This window comes from Anabas testudineus, chromosome 9, assembly GCF_900324465.2.
Source record: "Anabas testudineus chromosome 9, fAnaTes1.2, whole genome shotgun sequence".
Lineage (NCBI taxonomy): Eukaryota > Metazoa > Chordata > Actinopteri > Anabantiformes > Anabantidae > Anabas > Anabas testudineus.
Genome location: NC_046618.1, coordinates 21,273,513 through 21,291,974, shown reverse-complemented (window position 1 = coordinate 21,291,974; position 18,462 = coordinate 21,273,513). Strand labels below are relative to the sequence as shown.

The window sequence follows — 18,462 nt, the reverse complement described above, 5'->3', positions numbered from 1 at the left end:
TGTATGTACAGTGTACATGTTCAGTTTGAAAAAACTGCAACTGCCCTTAAATGTGCTGCGTTTCCCCAGCTGCAGCCCTAATAGAGTGTTTTCATCACAGCAGGCTGACAGACACAAACCAAATCACCACTATATACCCTTAACACTTCAGTGGTGCTTCTCCTTCACTTAACCATCATTCTGAGGAGAAACCAGATAATAGATCCTTTGAGGCGCCAGTGTCTGCGATGTCTTCAGCAATTCCCTGCCGTCCCAGACATGAAGACAGAATTCTCTGCCAATCTGTGAGGCAATTACGGAGATCAACTGGGCACAGATAGGGCCAGTGCTTTGGAGTAGGTTTGGAGGAGCCCTGCATTGGTGGCAATTCAAATCAGCAGCATTTGGCTGGGATTACCACATTCTCTTCAATGCAGTCTGCAAGTGCTAACTTCATTCCTCGCCTGGAGGCTCAACAGCTAACACGCTGTAATACCAGCAACTGTCTGAATGACAGTTTGTTTTGTACTTTTAATTGTTCCAGTTCTTAGAATCTCGCTTTCTACTGTTCTGTAGGGTTGGAAAACTCTAGCAAGACTAGGAAAGACAGGTCCAGGACATAATCTGGTTCAATCATTGTGTTATAAATCAAACATTATGAATAATGTGGCAACTTCAGAGGCTTTAATGTGAGATTTCAATCCTTATAAATAAACTTAAGAGATGTATGAGACTGTACACATGGCTTGACTCTGACCCTTATCCATCTAGCCTGCCCATCTTTCTGAATTCTGCATTGCTGCTGCCACAGCAGTGAATGCTCGCTGTGGCTGGGTACTAGTGAAAGTTAGATGCTTGGCTTCACCAGACTTCAGTTCTTCCATGAATAATAACCAAAGCAGGCAGTGTCAGTGTCAGTGAAAGGATAAAGTCACTGCTTGGGTGATTTCCCATTTTGCCAAAACAAATGTCCTTCATTCCAGTTCCAGCTGGAGTCGTGTCTGGAGTACAGTCAGATCAAAAGCCCCTTTGTCTTAAAGTGTGCAAAGCATTATAGTGCAGGTCATGCTGCTGTCATCTAGCCAATGATAAGATAATTTCACCAGCTTTTATCATAAACTAACTTTGATTTTACAAAGTTAATCCAAGTTAAAACAAATTAAATACTTAATCTTTTACAATGTATCTTGCTTTCAACTCAGATCAGCAAACTGTCCACAGTAAATGGACATTATTTTCCCATTTCAACTTGATGAATGTCATCTGTTCATGAGGAAGTGCTCATTTGTGAGTTTTTAATCAGGGGCATAATCAACCTCCCCAATCTGTGGTCTCACTCATTAAAATGTTGCCAGAAAGTAAAAAGAAGCCTGACTCCCTGCTGTTAGACATTAGCAGCATTAATACAGCTGTCAACTTTGTGTTGTTAAAGCATAGCTGTACTAGCAGACAAATGAAAATGGGGATGATCGTACATGAAGATAGACGTTTAAAAAATGTCTCAGTCAGCTAAAAAAAAAAAAGAAAAAAGAATGACATGAAAAAATAATCAAACTGCGATTTTAAAGAGCAATAGCACGACTAAGTATGCAATTCTTTTTATCACATGTATTTTACACTAAGCTCTCACTGCCAAAATCAAATCAGTTCATCCTTCACTCAAAGTGGATGCTTGTGCCAATTCTGAAGAAATTAACTCAAGGTGCTCCTGGAATATCCTGTTCACAAGAATGGGTTGTACAGACAACTTGAATACATGATGCCTCCAGCCACAGCTGTCACCAGCATGGAGGCATAAAAACTGCAACTTAAACTGCAGCTCTGGGGTTTAAAAAGTGCACCCTGTTAAATTTTTATAACAATAAGAAAACAATTATCTGTTCAACCCTAATTACCAGGCAGGAAAGTATTATGAGGTAGCCTTGAGCTCTTCCCAAGTTGCACTTAATTGTTCTGTCTCAAAGAAACAATGTCCTTCCAATGCTCTATCTGGAGCAAACTAAAACTGCCAGCTTGCATGGACATCTTCGAGACAGAACTGAGATGATTTTACGAGAAAAGCTGATGTTTGCCCTATTTTAACACACCAAATGCTGAAAAATCATCCCCAACATCACAGAATGAAGGAAGACACTAACAGCCAATTCTCTTAATCAAATCACAATAGAAAATGGATCCTGGTGTTGGAGTTGTGACCAAATAAGTATCAACCTCACGTAACCGTCTCTTCACTTCCAGCCAGAAACTCAATCCCATTACACAAAGCTCCCCAACTGTCTCTATTACCAAAGTAGCATAGTGAAGCAGCTCCAGCAACTTCAGTTTTCCCCTACAGTGTGGGAAGGTGAGCACTAAAAGGATAAGCGGTGTTGCCAGACAGGCCCCGGAGAGCGGAAAACAACTGGTTGATTATTACCCACATGGTGTACATGAGTTCTTTGATAACCAAAAACTCACGGAGATCAATTTCCATGCTTTTGACAGCCTGCAATCCAACATGGGGATAAATCCACCCTAGAGTGTGCTATTTCCACCTTTATTAATATAGTTTTTGATCTATGCAGATGTAAAGTTTAGCTAAAAGCAAGACATTTACCTGTCTTTTCAAATTGTTTCATTTGTATTCAGCCCCTTTACCCCCACTGTCAGCGTCTACTTGATACAGACTGCATGACTGAAGTGAAACCAGGCTGCACCCCGGTGTAAATCCACTCCCAGTAAAAATGCACAGCGATTCACCTGCCCCCCTCTTCCAATAAATCTTCAGACAGAGGCAGCTACAGTAACAAACGCTAAGCTCTTCATCACTGACATCGATGCATTATGGACGGCATTAATCAGAGCCTATCACACGTAGACAGAACAGGGGGGTGCAAGTCCTGGGGACTCCTCACAGACATCTTACATGTGCATTCATGCTTGAGTGAGAGCATGCATGGTGTGTATAGACTAAACCCATCTATCTGATGGGGCCTTTTGAGTCAGCTGTGATAGCTGTGGCAGGACTTTGTAGTATTTTTTATAGTATTTCACAGCAGAGAAAACACAGCTGTATTTGAATCCATCCACACATAAGACTTACTGCCAATTTAGAGTTACACAACGAGATAGTTTAAAAAATGTACAGTATCTTCATCTGGTGTGTCGTGTTCTTTCTCAACAACTTGTATTTCTAGAGTCTTAATCAACTCACAATCAACTCGGGACCACAGCTCGTCGATTATGGTCTAAATATTAAAGAGCGGCATTACTCAAATGTGTAATCCTCTTTGTATGCTGATTTTGATGTGTATTATTTAATCATAATTTCACAATCTTTCCTGCAACACAAGTGCCCATACCATAGTTAGGAATCGCAGGATTACTGAATCTGTAACTCTTCTGATAAACATTACTGTCAATGTATAAGCAATCCTGTTATTTGTATGATATTTGTAGTTTCTCAAATGCATGAGTTAAGTCTTAAGTGACAGTAAAGTGGTGAGAAATTACAACAGGTATTTTTAACTTTGATCAATCTTAATGCTGCATTACAAGATCTCAGAAGACAAAGTATTGACTAGTGGTGGGAGGATCATTATGGAAATAATCATTATGCATCACTGTTTGTGTGCATGGATTTATGCACAAATACAGAACTATTAGATTAACTTGATAGATATGAAAGCAAAATATTTATTATCACAACTTAAGAGCAGAAAACAAGGTGTTTTCCCAGCATCCCACCCATCATCCTCCTCCTCCTCCTCCTCCTCCTCCTCCTCCTCACACCTCAGCTACCCAAAAGGGGAAATGAAGTCGCACAGAAATACAAACACAAATAAACCTCAGTGTCAGTGAAACCTACCTCCCCAGCTCGTCACCGATTTCATAAAATTCCTCAACATTTTCCTGGTTGAAAACAGTCATGTTGTCCGGGCACTTGCTCCGACCACAAGCTTGTCCTCGGATCCGGCACACCGGCTCTTCACAGGGGCACCATCCCCTACCAGCAGCCTCCAGTGTGGGCAGGGTGACGACCACCAGTCCTCCTCATGTTAGAGCTTCCAGAGCGAATAAAAATAAATAAAACAGGAGTGAAAACGAAACGCAGCAGAGGTTAATGATGGGAATAAAAAGGTGGAGGTTGAATCAACAAAAGGAAACTGACTGACTGACTGAACCTGCACCTCCAGGGCGACGTCACGACTCTTTCCCTACTCTTACTGCATTATTCCCCGGGTACAAGCTGGACTTATTAGGCTATAACAGCATCCAGTGTGACAGATAAGAGCAACATAACCGTAAGTGTGTCACCGGCGGCGGGCTGTGGAGGCGAACAGCCCCCGGTGAAAGCTTGTTGTAGCCATGGGAGACACGCTAACCTCCGCCTCCTGTTCGTCCGGCAGGGGAAGCGACTGCTGGGGGAAAGTCAGCCCGTTCGCCCGGACAGGTGTTTAACCCAGTCCACTGCGTATTTTTTTTAAAAAGTCACCACCTTAATGATGTAAATTAAAAGCCAACCCATTAATCTTCCCTCAATTAAACCCCTCGTACATCGTTATTCCTCCGCGGTGTGAAATACTCGTTAACTGACGTTAGCTAACGTTAACATGACTCTCTCCCAACATCTCCCCCCCCGAAAAAAAACTGGGACTAAATGTAGGAATACACCGTAAAGTATCTTACAGTTTGCCGGTGTGTGTCCCGCTGCCAAATGGAGCCGAGATTTCATGCGTTTTCTTGCGGGAGGCTGTGACCCAGGTCCGGCTCACGGAAGACAAAACGCTGCTTCACGGGAGAAATCAACGTTAACAATGTGAGGCAGCCTGGTCCCGGCGCCGCCTTCACGGTCCACGGGAACAGGCGAGGAGGCGGCTCGGATTCGTGTTCGCTGCTCAGGTGTGTTACAGCACGCCAGCATTTAGGTGATCGCAAGTCAAAAGCATGCGATTATATTATCTACTCGCTGTTTAAAACGTAAATAGTAAGTTTGAGCAACCCGACATGCGAGGCGAATTGTCTTTTTTTCCACGAGGGAGCTGAAATGTCCGCGTTTTAAACGCAGCATCAGCTGGAGGAGCTGTTCTCATCGCTGGAGGGCAGCAAAGCTTCCCCTCGTATTTAACACACTTTTCTTAATTAAACGTTATTGTGGTGCACTTATTTATTTATTTATATATCTCTTCTGGGAAATATCATATTCTCAAAGCTAGAATTTTGATGTGTTTCAATTTTCAAAGATAGATTAAGGCCACCCCCCAGTTTTATGACCTCCAGATTCCTGTTTGTAGTTGTTTTGTTTGCCTTTGTGGTCACCACCCTTTGTTTTGTGTCTCTTTTTGTTAATTTTATGTGTCTATGTGGCTGTTTGTTGTCATGTTCCATGCTTTTGTAGTTGTTTTGTGCCTCTTTTTGTTGGCGTTGTCTCTCTGTTTGGCAGTTTTGTGGCTCTGTGGTAATATTACACACCTACTGTTGTCATTTTCAAAGCTCTTCTAGTTGTTGTGGGTTCCTTTTACTGTTTTTTTGTAGTTATATATCTCTGTAGGCATTTTGTATTCTTTCGTAGTTGTTTGAATCTATTTGTGATCATTTTGTGTCTGTTTGTGGAATGAGATTTATCATTTGACATTTGAACAGCTTCCTGGGAGAAAACAATAACAAAGCTGCAAGTACGGTGCATATTTTTATTACCTGGCCTGAGAGTTTGGTGATGATGTTAAGTGACCTTTCCACATCTACATCTATCTGATGTTGTGTAGTTCGTTTCTGATGTCACACTATACAGATAGGAGATTATCAGGACAGGAGATTATGTTCAAATTAGTTTAATTCTAATGTATTTGACTTTAAGCCAAACTGAGTAAAACTGCTAAATAGCAGTTACAGTAAATTAAAAGTTAAAATAGTTTGGTCCTGCATCAACTGTGTTCTGACAACAATAACAATAAAAAAAACCTACTCATTTCTTGTTCCAAATTAGGATTTATTGTTACAAATGTGCTGTTTTGGAGTTTAGTCAGATCTTTCTAGTGATATATTACCCTAATTTTCAGCCACAGCATCACAAACACCCTCCTTGCTCCAAACTATCAGCATAATAATTTGTACAGTGCATCCTCATAAATCATATTATATCAGATGCATAATATATTACTACTTGAATATGTAAATGATAACTGGGAGGGTGTACTCTTTGAGCCATGAAAATGTTGGTATTTCTCTTTAGCCATTGTGTTTCAACACAATAAAATTCCTTCAGCTCGACACACTAATTGGAAACATCAGGCTGTTGGTGTGTGAATTGGCAGGAATATTATGTGCAGTGTGAAGGAGTATTACACCATCTGCTGGTGATGAGCAGCATATTCATATAGCAGCAGAGTCAACTTGTTCTGCCTGAATTTCTAGTTTTATTAGACAGATTAGAATTTTCAATTAATACTGTGTAATATTTAGTTTCTAATTATAACTGTGAAGTGCTGCTCTTGGTTCAAATTTAAATCACAGTATTTATGTTACTGGAAAAATAAACAGACTGTAGCACAACCTGCTACAGTCTCCACTTTATATTGAATTAAAAATCTAAATAATAAGTAGTTTGGACTATTAAAAATAAATAAAAATAGCAGTCATTTAATAAAAGAAAACTCTCTAATTATGAATCCAACATTGCTCATTGTACTTTTAATGGACAAAGGTTCACAACTGAACATATTTTGCTATTTCAGATCTTTTTATTGCGGTAAAAACATTTTTAAGTACAAAATGCAAAATCGCTAACAAGAATAACAGTGCTTAAAATCAACTGATTATTCAAGAAACTGTTTATCAAAAATTGCTTCTGTTACATTTTCAGTGTTCAGGGCAAGAGATATAATAATATTAATATACTGGGAAATATTAAAAGTTAATTTTACAGCTACAGTTTATTTTGAAAAGTACCGCAGTAATACTGAATATTATTTGTGTAGTGGCTAAAGAATTTATTTTCCACTAGCACTTTAAACAAGGCTCTGTTGTATTCAGTTTGCATAGTGAGATCTGCCACAGTTGTAACTTATCCTCACATATTTATCGGTTATTTGCGATGAACAGGTGAAGACGTTACCGTCTGTGACGTACTCACAAATAGTTTTTGTGTAACAGACCCCCAGTGTAACGAAAGTAACACACAACTGCACTTTCTACAAAACCGTTCCTCAAAATACTGGAAAAATATTATTAATTTTGAGCTTTGTTATAAAGATATCTGGGCAAATGTCCAATTGCTCTAAAAAAGAGCGAACTAACTGTGTTGACGGTGGTGTAAACCAGCTTCACCACACTGACCTCCAGCATCAGATATTGTTTATTGTGCAACATATTTTATTAAAAAACGTATGGTACGTCAACGTCTGGGCAACAGCTGACTGAATCACACTGTGCTAACAAATAAAAAAGTATCCGTCTGGGAGTGCTACTGGTTCAAACTGTGGGTGAAATTAATGAATCAATATAACCAGTAATTGCATGTAACATATGAGACGTGGACAACTAATAGATTTACACTAGTACATTTCAAAACAGTTGATTTGAATTACTACTGATTGTCAACGCTTGTCACTACAGTGTCATTTTAAAAGAATAATTAAGCGTAACAATATCTGATTTTACAGTGAAGTGATTTATGCTGCACAATTAAAAGCCAATAGGAGTTGTCTAGGCATTTGTTAGTCTGTGATCACCTCAGTCATTATGTAGTGTGTCTACAGTGCTATCATTCTCCCAAACACAAGTAGATGTGGCTTTTTTCCGAATAGCAATAAGTCGACCGCCATTTTTTAGACTTTGATGAGGTAAAAATGTGCATTTTTCATCTTTTTCTTTTTTGTTGTTAGTTTTCCAGCAGTGGCAGAGAAAATATGACATTAGTTAGATGCTAAACTGGTCTGAAGTGATCACTCAAGGTGCATTTGAGACATATTCTGGTGCCAGAAGTGAGCTACAATACCTCAAAACATGATTTGGAAATATCAACAAACAGTACAGTAAGTTTAAACATGGATTTTTAGGCTGTCAGATGCTACAACTGGACAAAAAGTAAAAATGTAAACCATAGACCATAACACTGAGACACATTTCAGAAATTTCCTGCTCCAGAAATGTCACGCTCCTGCAATTGGTACTTGATTTTTAAACGGGTTATTAGTTATAACAAATGGTTTTATAAATGGTTAATAATTACATAAAATAAATCATCCATTAAGGAGAGAAATACTGGGTTGCCAGGTTGTGAAAATACCTTTTTGACATCTGATTTGATATCTGCTGACAGACATTTAATCTGGTACTGTGCTTAATGCATGCTGGGATATACTGTATACTAAGCTACTACAGTACAAATGATGGATGCGTTGACATTACACAGTATATCCTCAGCGCCTTAAATTATCATGTAGAAATGTGCTTCTACAAAACATTTAGATTCTTTGCAGGTCTACAGAGCAATCCACTCTTTAAATACTAGTAGCATTATTGTTCTGTTAGTAGAGTGCTTGATCTTCTGAGCCCTGCAGACTGGTACCAACTACAATAACCCATCAGAGAAGCATTGAAGAGCACATGAAAAGGCAAGTGTTGACCAAAATATGCTGGGGAATAATAGACATCTGTTATGGGAAAGGGAGCTTTCATAACCTGGATAATAAACTATCAATAGCTTTTTGGTTGTCTGTACAGCAAGGATGAAACTATTATGCACTACAACATAAATAATAATAATAATAATAAGATAATGTTACATAGAAACCTTTAAAATATAATGATTCCTTACACAGTGGTGCTGAAGATTGTCATTTAAGTCTATAAATGAAACTGTAATGTGACACCTAAGTGAATCTTCTTCTGCCTTGCACCAACCCTGCAGATATGTTGAAGTTTCCCCAAATTCTTTTACACTGTACACGAAAACTATTCCAGCACATAGAAAGTGATAAAATGAAGTATGCCGTGCGAACATATTTCTGCTGCTGCAGCATCCCTTTTAAAACTGGGAGCAGGAGGGTTTGGTGGCAGTTAGTGGAGGTTTACGACACATTCGTGATCTTTCAAGCATTCAGGTTCCTCCCACTGCCGCGGTAATAGCAAAATAAAATGTTTTATGAAAGACACAAAGTATGAAAATTCAAACATTTACTGCAACACGGCCTTGCAGGTTATTCCCTCTGTCCATCCCTGCTGTGCGCCTGGACCCCCAGGGTCCTGGTCGACTGTAAACAGGATGATCTTCGTCTTTCTGATGATGCAAAAGTGTTTATCTTCTGTGGAAGTTCCTACTGTTTCTTAAAATGAGTCACCCTGCTACTGCTTCTATGTCAGAAACAGTCATGTTCTTTTCAAACCTTGTCCTGAATGACTGGACACATGATGTTCTCTGGAAAATCCAAGTCAATTCTTCATGGTAACACAATCAGAGCAAACAGCTGTCCAGTCGGCATCGTCCCTGCTCCCAGATTTCTCCAAATACCTTAAATTTGCCCAGCTGTGTGTCATAGAGCAGGATCTTTGATCGTTCTGAACATCTGCAGTGAAGTCACCTCCACATCTGGGGCCTTCACATTCTGGGGGCGTCCTGTCGGGCTGTATCCAGCTGATCGCCCCATGGGGCTGAAGCCTGTGGTGGTGCGACCCACGTTGGCAAAGCCTGAAGATCTCACAGCAGGACGTCGCAGGAACCTGCCCGATGTCACCAGTTCACCGTAGCCCTGCGCATGGGAGAAGGCGTAGCCTGAACGCCGAGAGCTGGTGCGACGAATGCGGGCACGTCGAGGCGGAGGAGGTAGTGTTGCTTTGGCCTGTCTCACTTTGAACATCACCTGAAAATTTATGAAGACGACAAAATCATGCATTTATCATGGGATGTATTGTATATGTGACCGATTAAATGATTTTAGAAAAATGCATCTATCCAAAATCTACTGTAGTGCAGTCACACTCTTCTAATACAACAAAAGAACACATGTAGAGGAGCAGCGGGCAGAAAATGTACAGCCATGTATTTTTAGCTTTTATTTGTTTGCATTTTGGCATTTTAAAATGAGGAAGATGCCAAATTTGTAGCTATTAGCAGCTCCCTTTTCTATGTGTGTATGAATGTATCAACTAATGCAAGATTAGAGAATGATATCCTCAGAGAGCAAATGACAAAAGAATGGTTGCATTGTATTGTGCATGCATGCAAATCGAATGCTAAGAAGCGAAGAGTATCTCCATCTGTACCTTGTCATTGATGGTGGGGCATATCTGAATCAACAGGAAGCGGTAGGTAACCACAGGAAGGATGCAAAGAATGGAGGTGAGGAGGATTGTCAACCAAATGTTCGGCTGGTTAAGGGAGTTTCGTGCTGTCCCTGCATAAATACATGAGTAAATATCAATGTTACATACAGTACCTAAGCGACAAAAAGGAAGTAAGTAAGTATTTTATTGTGCTTTGGCTCAGACTGACAGGAAAATACTGTAAGTGAGACTTTCACTGTTCTCCTAAACCACTGACAATGTGACAAGAAGTCCTGACATGTGGCATTTTTACAGTGGTTTGTGTTGCAGAGTTTTAAATCTACACTTAAATCTAAAGATGAAACAGTTTACATCTGCATTTCATTTGTCAAACACAATCAGCCATATTGGAACTTTACCTAAGTAAAATAAAGTAAATCTAAATTTTCAGTAAAACATTATTATAAAACTCAGTAACAGCATCAGTATCTACTCATATAATAAATTAAGAAAAAGACTATGGTCGTAGGAATTTGATTTCAGTAAAGACAGTTTAACAGGCAGTGAAGGAGACAGTGATCAGTTTTGGTTGTTGCTTTAGTTGTAAACTGGATAATTTGCCTGCGCAAACATAACAAACTAAATTTAGAATCTGAATTTGTCAGTATTCAAATCATTTGAATTATGGTTCTAACTCTAAAAGCAGTGTTCAGGACCAATGTTTACCACTTACCCATGAAAGGAAAAGCTGACGGCAACATGAGAAACAGGCCGTTACTGTACATGGTGAATGTGACGGCAAAGTACATGGCCAGGCTGCCCAGAACGAAGAATGTGTTAACCGCTGTCCAGTAAGACATCTCCATCCCCAACTGCAGACACACAGAGACAACATGTCTAAAAAAGTCAGTCTGACCACAACAATTATCATCTAGAAATGTACATGGCCAGTTTCCTCGTACCTGAATGCTGACGGTAAACAGCAGGCACGTCTGGGTGAGGAGGGCGAAGGACTGATAGTCTGCGACATCTTTCCCGTCGTCCCTCACCGTATCTTGCATGGCTGCGTAGGGGATGAAGAAGAGCACCATGGAGCTGTAGCAGCTGTGGAGGGCGCACTTGAAGAAGGCTTTCTTATTGAAGTACAAGTTGAGTTGACCAGGGATGTAGAGCTGAGGATGCTGGAAACTCCATTCAGCATTAACATCCTGGTCAGCAGAGGGAGACAAAGGAGTGATGTCTCGAATGCAGCACTCTGAACGCTACACATATAAATACTGTACAGGCATCACACATGAGATAGTTACCTGATCAAACAGACTCATTCCCAGTACAGGTAGTGCTGTGTACATTAGATTGTAAAGTGTTATGAACAACTCATCATACACCGTCTAAAAAACAAAAAACAGGAGAATATAAACGACTTTTTCATTCTTAAAGTGACAAATTAAAGACATTTTCAGCTTCCCTTTACAAAAAATGTTGAATGTCAAAACCAGAACAATTGCAGCAGTTCATGAGTTAAAGGATGACAACAGAGATTATGAGTGGGTTTCATTAGTGTTAGATTGACTGCTTAAAGGTCTAGTACAGTATGGTGTTCTCTTCTCACCTGGGCAGAGAAGCCGCAGAAGAAGCCATACCAGAAGTGGACGAAGGTGAAGGTGAAGTTCTTGTAGAAGAAGTAACGCAGGAATTTGCACATGCGTAGGTAGGACCAGCGTCCGTGCACCAGCAGGAGGCGCTGCAGGAAGCGGAACTGAGCAAAGCTGAAATCGCTGGACAGCACGGCCTGCATTCCCTCCTGACCTGAGATGCCCACGCCTATGTGGGCCGCTGGATGGACAGAGAGAGGAGGAAGTAAAGAGCATGAATAAAAGGAAACATGATGCGCTGATTCGGAGAAATACAAATCCCTCTTTTAAGGCTGTACAATGAAGCAACTACAGAACTTACAACTTAAAGATGCATAAATTCATTTTGCGGTATTCAATGAATTCTAATAGAAAAAGCAGTAAATATTCACATTTGAGATGCTGGACAGTGGATGTTTAATCTAACTAGTTAGTGATGTTTGTCATTGTTTCAGTTTGAGCCAAATTATGTTGTTTTTAAAGAAATACTATTATTGTTCAGTGTGCAATATAAATGTGATTTATGCTTCATAAACAACTGCACAAAAAAAAAAAAAAATTCAGTGAGCATCACATCAAGCTATCTGTCTCTCGCCTGGCACCTTTAATCATGCTGACATCGTTGGCTCCATCTCCTATGGCTAGTGTGACCACTTGCTTGTACTTTTTGACCAGCTCGACCACCTGAGCTTTCTGCAGAGGAGTGACCCTGCAGCACATCACTGATTTACACATACACGCCGTTCTCAAGAACTCCAGCTCTATACTGGGCTCCAGGGCGTATGCCTGAAGGACCATGAGAGGAAAAGATAGTTAGAAGTTACAGTAATAAGTAAAATATGACATTGGCTCAGATCTAAACTGGATGTTAATATCATTTCAGTCCTGAATGTTTTCACCTATTTTTAGTATTTAACAGCATATAAAGATTCATGAGGTCCAGGGATGACACGTATGGTAATTAAAAACTTCTTGTGACGTACCAGGCTATGTCCATTAATAACCAGGCCATACTCTCCATTAGCCACCTCGTCTGCGATCACCTTCACACCTTTTACCAGAGTCCTCTCTGGCAGTAAACCCGTGTCTGCTGTATCGGGTTTCATGGCGGTTCTTGCATGTCTGCTCCACAAGAATGAAAAAATTAGCTTGTGAAAAGAACAACCGCTTATTAAATCAACCTCAGTCTGAAGAGCCTCTCACCTTAGTTCCTCCTTGACGTCCTCAGGTGAGTTGCCCGAGATGATGAACACCTCGTTCATCTCCTCTCGCAGTAAGTTGCATGAGTAACCAATGTTTTCTGCAGTCTCTGCAACACGAAAATAAATCATGGATAAGAAGAGCATGACAAAAATATGAATCATCTCACATCTTACACAATGACAAGCTGCAGCTCATCATGTTCTATGGTATGTAATGTACAATGAGTTACATCTTGTGTCTGATGAATGTGTGTCATCAGATAATAACATTCTATGATGCAAATGTCACCTTGGGGTTTTATCATTTACATAATTAAACAGTTTTTTTTTTGTAACCAGTCTGATCAACTGGTTTAATCATCAAACAAAGCTCATCTAATAACATCAGTACATATAGGTTCTTAATGTAGGTCTTTCCTTATATTTACAGTTATCTACCTTGTTTGTCACCAGTCAAAACCCAGACTTTGATGTCTGCTTTGGAAAGCTGCTCAATAGTCTGAGGGACTCCGTCTTGTAACTTGTCTTCGATGGCTGTCGCTCCGAGTAGCTGGACACATTCAGATTCAGCATGATAAGTGGTTGACAAAATGTTTCACAGTATAAGTTTTACTGACATGTGAGTTTGTTTCCTACCAGCAGGTCCTTCTCTATCTCCTCATACAGCTCGTCCAGTTTGCCTTCCCGGTCATCCAGCTCTGTGCTGGCCTCATGATGGCGCTGCTTCCACTGGTTGAAATACTCCTCTTCCAGATCCTTATAGGCCAGTACCAGCGTCCTCAGGCCCTCCCCTGCAAACTCCTGCAGATCAGCATGCACATACTTATATGGATGAACACGGCACACTGTAAGTACACACATACATACACCAAACACACGCCCTGGACGAACACGCACACAAGCCGATGGTATTTATGATATAAACAGAACAAGAGCTGTGTAAATTTTAGGACACAGGCAATAAACACCACAAGGAAGATAATCAGCTGTTTATCTTTTCTACAACAGGAACCGAAAAGAAGGAGCTGAGATAAAGAGAGAGGACCAGAGCAGAAATAAAGTACGAATTTAGACAATAAGGAAAGAGGAGGGTGATAACATGGACATGAGAAATAGTGGTAAGAAGCAGATCAACGATTAGTTAATTAATTAATTTGATGATGGACAGAAAACAGCTTTATATGCTATTTCTCTGCTCATAAAGCTTAGTTAAACCCTTAAGTTATGTTGCAATGAGGATACAATGAGCACTGTACAGTAGTTTACCACCTGCCACATACAGTATGTGTACAGAGCTGTACTCTGTATTTGTAACATGATTTATCATTACTTTTATTCAACAAACTCAACCTCAGATGCTGAAACCAAACTCAAATAATTTAATAAATTACTCTCTGAAACAACCTTCCTGCTCAAACTAGTACTGTATCATTATCTTTAAAATCTCCAATTAAAACGTATTTTTGCAACCTTGCATTAAATGGTGCTCCTGTGTCCCGTCTCTTTTCACTCACTGGATTTTGTGATATCTTTATAGATCAAACCTTCGCTTTTTAATGCATTCCCCCGAAACGTTCTCTTGTTTTTAGCGTTGTAGTGTCTGATTTATTCATTTCTCTAGAGAATCGATTTATTTTTAAAAGCACTTATTATAAGTCTCCAGCCATATAAAGTCAACTATTTATGCCTCCAGGGCAGAGGGACGTTTTTGCGGACTTCCTACCTATGAAGACTTTTCAAATTATAAACACACAGAAGCATGCAGAGAAAAACATCTGGAAACAAGGTACAAACAGAATGGGAAGCACAACTCAAATACACAAAACTATCACTGACATTAAGATGCTCTGTAGTGACGTCCATCAGTTTGCTGCAGGACTGGTGAAGCCTCTCATAGATGATTGTGTCTGCACCTTTGCAGTAGAGAGAGAGCTTTCCCTCTGGGTTTCGCACTGTATAAGCACACACACACAAGAAGATGAGAACAAATGTTCTACTGTAGAAACAAAAAAGACAGATAAAGCAAAACAGTAAAGATCATCATCTGTTTTCTGTGTGTTATATACTGCACCTATAACAGACATCCTCTTGCGCACGTTGTTAAAATCCAGGATGGCCAGGAGTTCATAGCTGCGCTGTTGCCCCATTTCCACGATGGAAACGCTGTCCGGCGTACGTGAGCGGAAGACAAATCCAAAGTTTCTGGCTGCCGTAACCAAAGCTCCCTCATCTGGAGACTGGGCCTGATAGTAAAGCTCACCTGCAGGAGACAGGAGTTGCTGATTTATCATTGGAGAAAGACTAAAATCATTCCTACTCAAAACACACACCTTTGCAACATTGCAACCAAGTACACAATTTATACGTTTGATGATGCTGTGCAAACACGACACACAACAAAAATTACCAAATGTCCGCCTAACGTTTGTTTCTTATAAGTAGTAAATGTCTCCTCACCTTCTTTCTTCTCCTCAGCCATGACGGTGTGGCAGAGGGCCAGCAGCCTGAAGAACGCGTGGACCTCTGGGTTCTCCAGCTTCACCGCCTCCACCAGGGCGTGGTCGTGGAATATGAAGCGAGGGTCGGCCAGCGGGTTGAAGGAGAAGTCCACTCTCTCTGTGTGCTGGAGAGAAATAAGAAGGAATAAAAGAGATGATAGAGAAGATACAAGAATGCTCCTTTCATCTGTAGAACAAAACAGACGCACAACTCCAGAGAATGAAACTAAAACTTATCTCAAAAGTGGCAACAGGTACAATAAACAGCAAAGTAGAAAAAGGGAAGAGACCAGCAGAGACTGATGAGCATATAAAGATCCCGAATTTCACCATATGGTTGTGTATGGAAGGAAGCTGCTCTTAAACCTTTGTCCTATTAGTTTGGGCGCCAGATTTATATTAGCAAATAACAGCAGTGCAATGACAAAATATCTTATCATGCTGTTTTCTAATGTATATGTGAACATTTGTCATCAGCCATGAGTCCAACTCACCTCAGTAATTTCTAGTCTTTGTCCTGTGTAGTCACACACATCCCCTGCAAATAAAAAATAAATAAAAATCAATCAAACTCTTTCCCAAATGTTACAAATCTATACATACAATAAATACTATATGATATTGTGTATTCTTTAGATGTATAGTGTAAAATGAGCAAACAACATCTTGAATTTTACCGTAGCATTTCCCGTTGATGGAGCACTTGTTGAAAGTCATGATATTCTGGGTGAGGGTCCCGGTTTTGTCACTGAAGACATACTTGATTTGGCCCAGCTCCTCGTTCAGTGTGGTGGTACGAGCCTCTGCGGGGGTGTCGTTGCGAGCGTAGTACATCTTCCTGTCCCAGTCGATGTAGAAGCTGTTCCCCAACCGAATGATCTCCACGCTGCCAAAAGATGTGGCCACAGGAATTGATAAGAAGCCCTTGATCTGATTAAATAAATAGCAGTTTCACTTTGCTGTTACCTAACGTAGAGAGAGATGGGCACCACAGTGTTGAGGATGATGACGTAGGACCAGAAGGTGAGGAAGGCAGAGAAAGCAGCACTGTTGCCATCTTGTCTGGGAAGAAAGACTGTGAAATTGGAGCCCTCCTTGTTTTCCCATATGGAGTTTCCTACTGCCAGGACTGTGCACATGAAGCCGAGGAAAACAAAAATCTGAAGGGAGAGGAGGCAACACTTTAAAAGTTAGATGTCAACATAAGACCTGGAGTTAACAAGTCAGTTAATGTGTTGTTGAATGCTAAATTTACTATTGAATGACTACATAACTATACTTTAAAGGTTAAATACTACAAGCGGGAAGCAATGAGTCACCTCACCATGAAAAAAATAAAATCACACGTGGTCCTAGACCCGATTTATCTGAAGCCTGACAATGTGAGCACTGTCAGAGCGGTCACACACTGAATTCATGCAGTTTTTTTATTGAATGCTTGACTTGTGTGCTTGTGCGCATCTCGACTAACATCATGAGTTAGTGTTGCCACCTCGCAGTCGAAAAATAAACACAGAAGTTAGGAAGATGAACGGAGAGGTGGAGACGTTTCAGATTTGCTGGAAAGTTGGAAAGCAACAATTATTACGGGTCTTAAGTTGAACTAAAGTGGTTAGTGTTCGATGGAACTTTTATTTTTATTTTTAAATGAGTTCTTTTGTGAAGTTTTCTTTGGATACACTGTTGATGAAGTGGTACACTTGCTGTTTTCTATCTTGCATTCACAGCTCTACGTTCCTACTCTAGGGATCTGTATATTCCAAAGCAACCATGACTGCAACTGCTGGAAACTTTTAATACCTCATTTGACGTAATTTGAATTAGGAGAACTGAAATTTTGATCCTGGTCATAGGAGTTCTGTTTACATGTGAGCACTGACCTCAACCAAACTAAAACCGTGCTGATCCATCATTCATCACCCTAAGATCAGATAAAGAAGGGAAATAAGGTGGAGGGCTCACACAAAGCACGAGGACATTCATCAGACGGTCAATACTGGTCCTCTTGAACGTGGTCTTCCCACAGTTCTGCATTAGTTTCGTTTCTGGACCTGCAAGAGAAGGAACAGAAACAAGAAAACCTCAATTGATACCATGTTTTTCTGCTGTAGTTGATCCGACTCTGTGCTTCAGTTTTGTTTTTTTACGTTCCTCTTTATATAATTTCCTCTACAGTAGTTTCTTAGTAACACATGTCCATGAAAGATCCTCCCTACCTCCAAATAGCACCAGTCCAAAACACCACTCTGTGTTCCTCAGGGTGCAGCCTCGCAGGAGGATCTTCTCATTGTCGAGCGGGTATTTCTGACCGGCGTAGGTTAGTGTACCTGTGAAGCGATCCAGGCGATTGTTGGGAGGTTCGCAGCGCACCTCACCTTGAAGGACAAAATATACAGTTCCTTTAACACTGGGCTCAGATTAACAAACTAAATATTACAGATCTTGTTCACATTTTGTGTTTGTTTATGCTGTATCATTTGAATGACTCTTTATGTTCTTTCACATGGGTGAAGGCAGGAAATCTGCATGTGAACATGACGTGAGAATATTAATAAAAATGTAATAAAACACAAAACACACTTTCCATTTGGTTCATTCTATAGGAAGAATGTATTCATTGAAGATGCTCTATCATAATGATACCTGGAAATAACACAATCTACAGTATACTGGAATATAAGATGTTGGTCATATTGCACAGTCCTTCTTTCATCACCAATTAAGTTGCATTATGAACAGTATCTCTGTGTGTGTTTACTGCTGCAGTCCTACCATTAAAGTCTGCCAGCTTTTCAATGTCATCTCCCAGGTCTCCTGTCACCGGCAGGGCCTGTCGCACCTTAAGGTTAGTCTCTCTGAGGGAGAGGAAGGAGAGCCAGTGAGGTGGGGGAACAAAGGGGACGGTTG

The 18,462-nt window shown here is 40.4% G+C and overlaps 2 protein-coding genes across 3 annotated transcripts in view; both read right to left on the bottom strand.

The window, feature by feature from the left end:
• The window catches only part of dapk1 (death-associated protein kinase 1), a 67,893-nt gene extending 62,917 nt beyond the window's left edge, over positions 1–4,976 (bottom strand). Inside the window, exons 1-2 of the mRNA XM_026343638.1 lie at positions 4,648–4,976; positions 3,827–4,022 (exon numbers count right to left, since the gene is read on the bottom strand). Of these exons, the coding sequence (XP_026199423.1) occupies positions 3,827–3,888 (62 nt within the window). The 5' untranslated portion in view covers positions 3,889–4,022; positions 4,648–4,976. The remainder of the gene's footprint in view (positions 1–3,826; positions 4,023–4,647) is intronic.
• A 1,689-nt stretch (positions 4,977–6,665) lies between these two features.
• Positions 6,666–18,462, bottom strand: part of LOC113150349 (phospholipid-transporting ATPase ID-like) — a 32,656-nt gene continuing 20,859 nt past the window's right edge. For both annotated transcript variants that reach the window (XM_026342812.1, XM_026342813.1), the window contains 20 exons: positions 18,328–18,410; positions 17,772–17,930; positions 17,518–17,606; positions 16,522–16,715; positions 16,233–16,441; positions 16,050–16,093; positions 15,515–15,680; positions 15,129–15,317; positions 14,894–15,009; positions 13,694–13,858; positions 13,496–13,607; positions 13,059–13,164; positions 12,839–12,977; positions 12,458–12,641; positions 11,834–12,057; positions 11,529–11,612; positions 11,184–11,429; positions 10,955–11,093; positions 10,222–10,352; positions 6,666–9,818 (listed from right to left, as the gene is read on the bottom strand). In XM_026342812.1, coding sequence (XP_026198597.1) covers positions 9,492–9,818; positions 10,222–10,352; positions 10,955–11,093; positions 11,184–11,429; positions 11,529–11,612; positions 11,834–12,057; positions 12,458–12,641; positions 12,839–12,977; positions 13,059–13,164; positions 13,496–13,607; positions 13,694–13,858; positions 14,894–15,009; positions 15,129–15,317; positions 15,515–15,680; positions 16,050–16,093; positions 16,233–16,441; positions 16,522–16,715; positions 17,518–17,606; positions 17,772–17,930; positions 18,328–18,410 — 3,106 coding nt within the window. In that variant the 3' untranslated portion in view covers positions 6,666–9,491. The remainder of the gene's footprint in view (positions 9,819–10,221; positions 10,353–10,954; positions 11,094–11,183; positions 11,430–11,528; positions 11,613–11,833; positions 12,058–12,457; positions 12,642–12,838; positions 12,978–13,058; positions 13,165–13,495; positions 13,608–13,693; positions 13,859–14,893; positions 15,010–15,128; positions 15,318–15,514; positions 15,681–16,049; positions 16,094–16,232; positions 16,442–16,521; positions 16,716–17,517; positions 17,607–17,771; positions 17,931–18,327; positions 18,411–18,462) is intronic.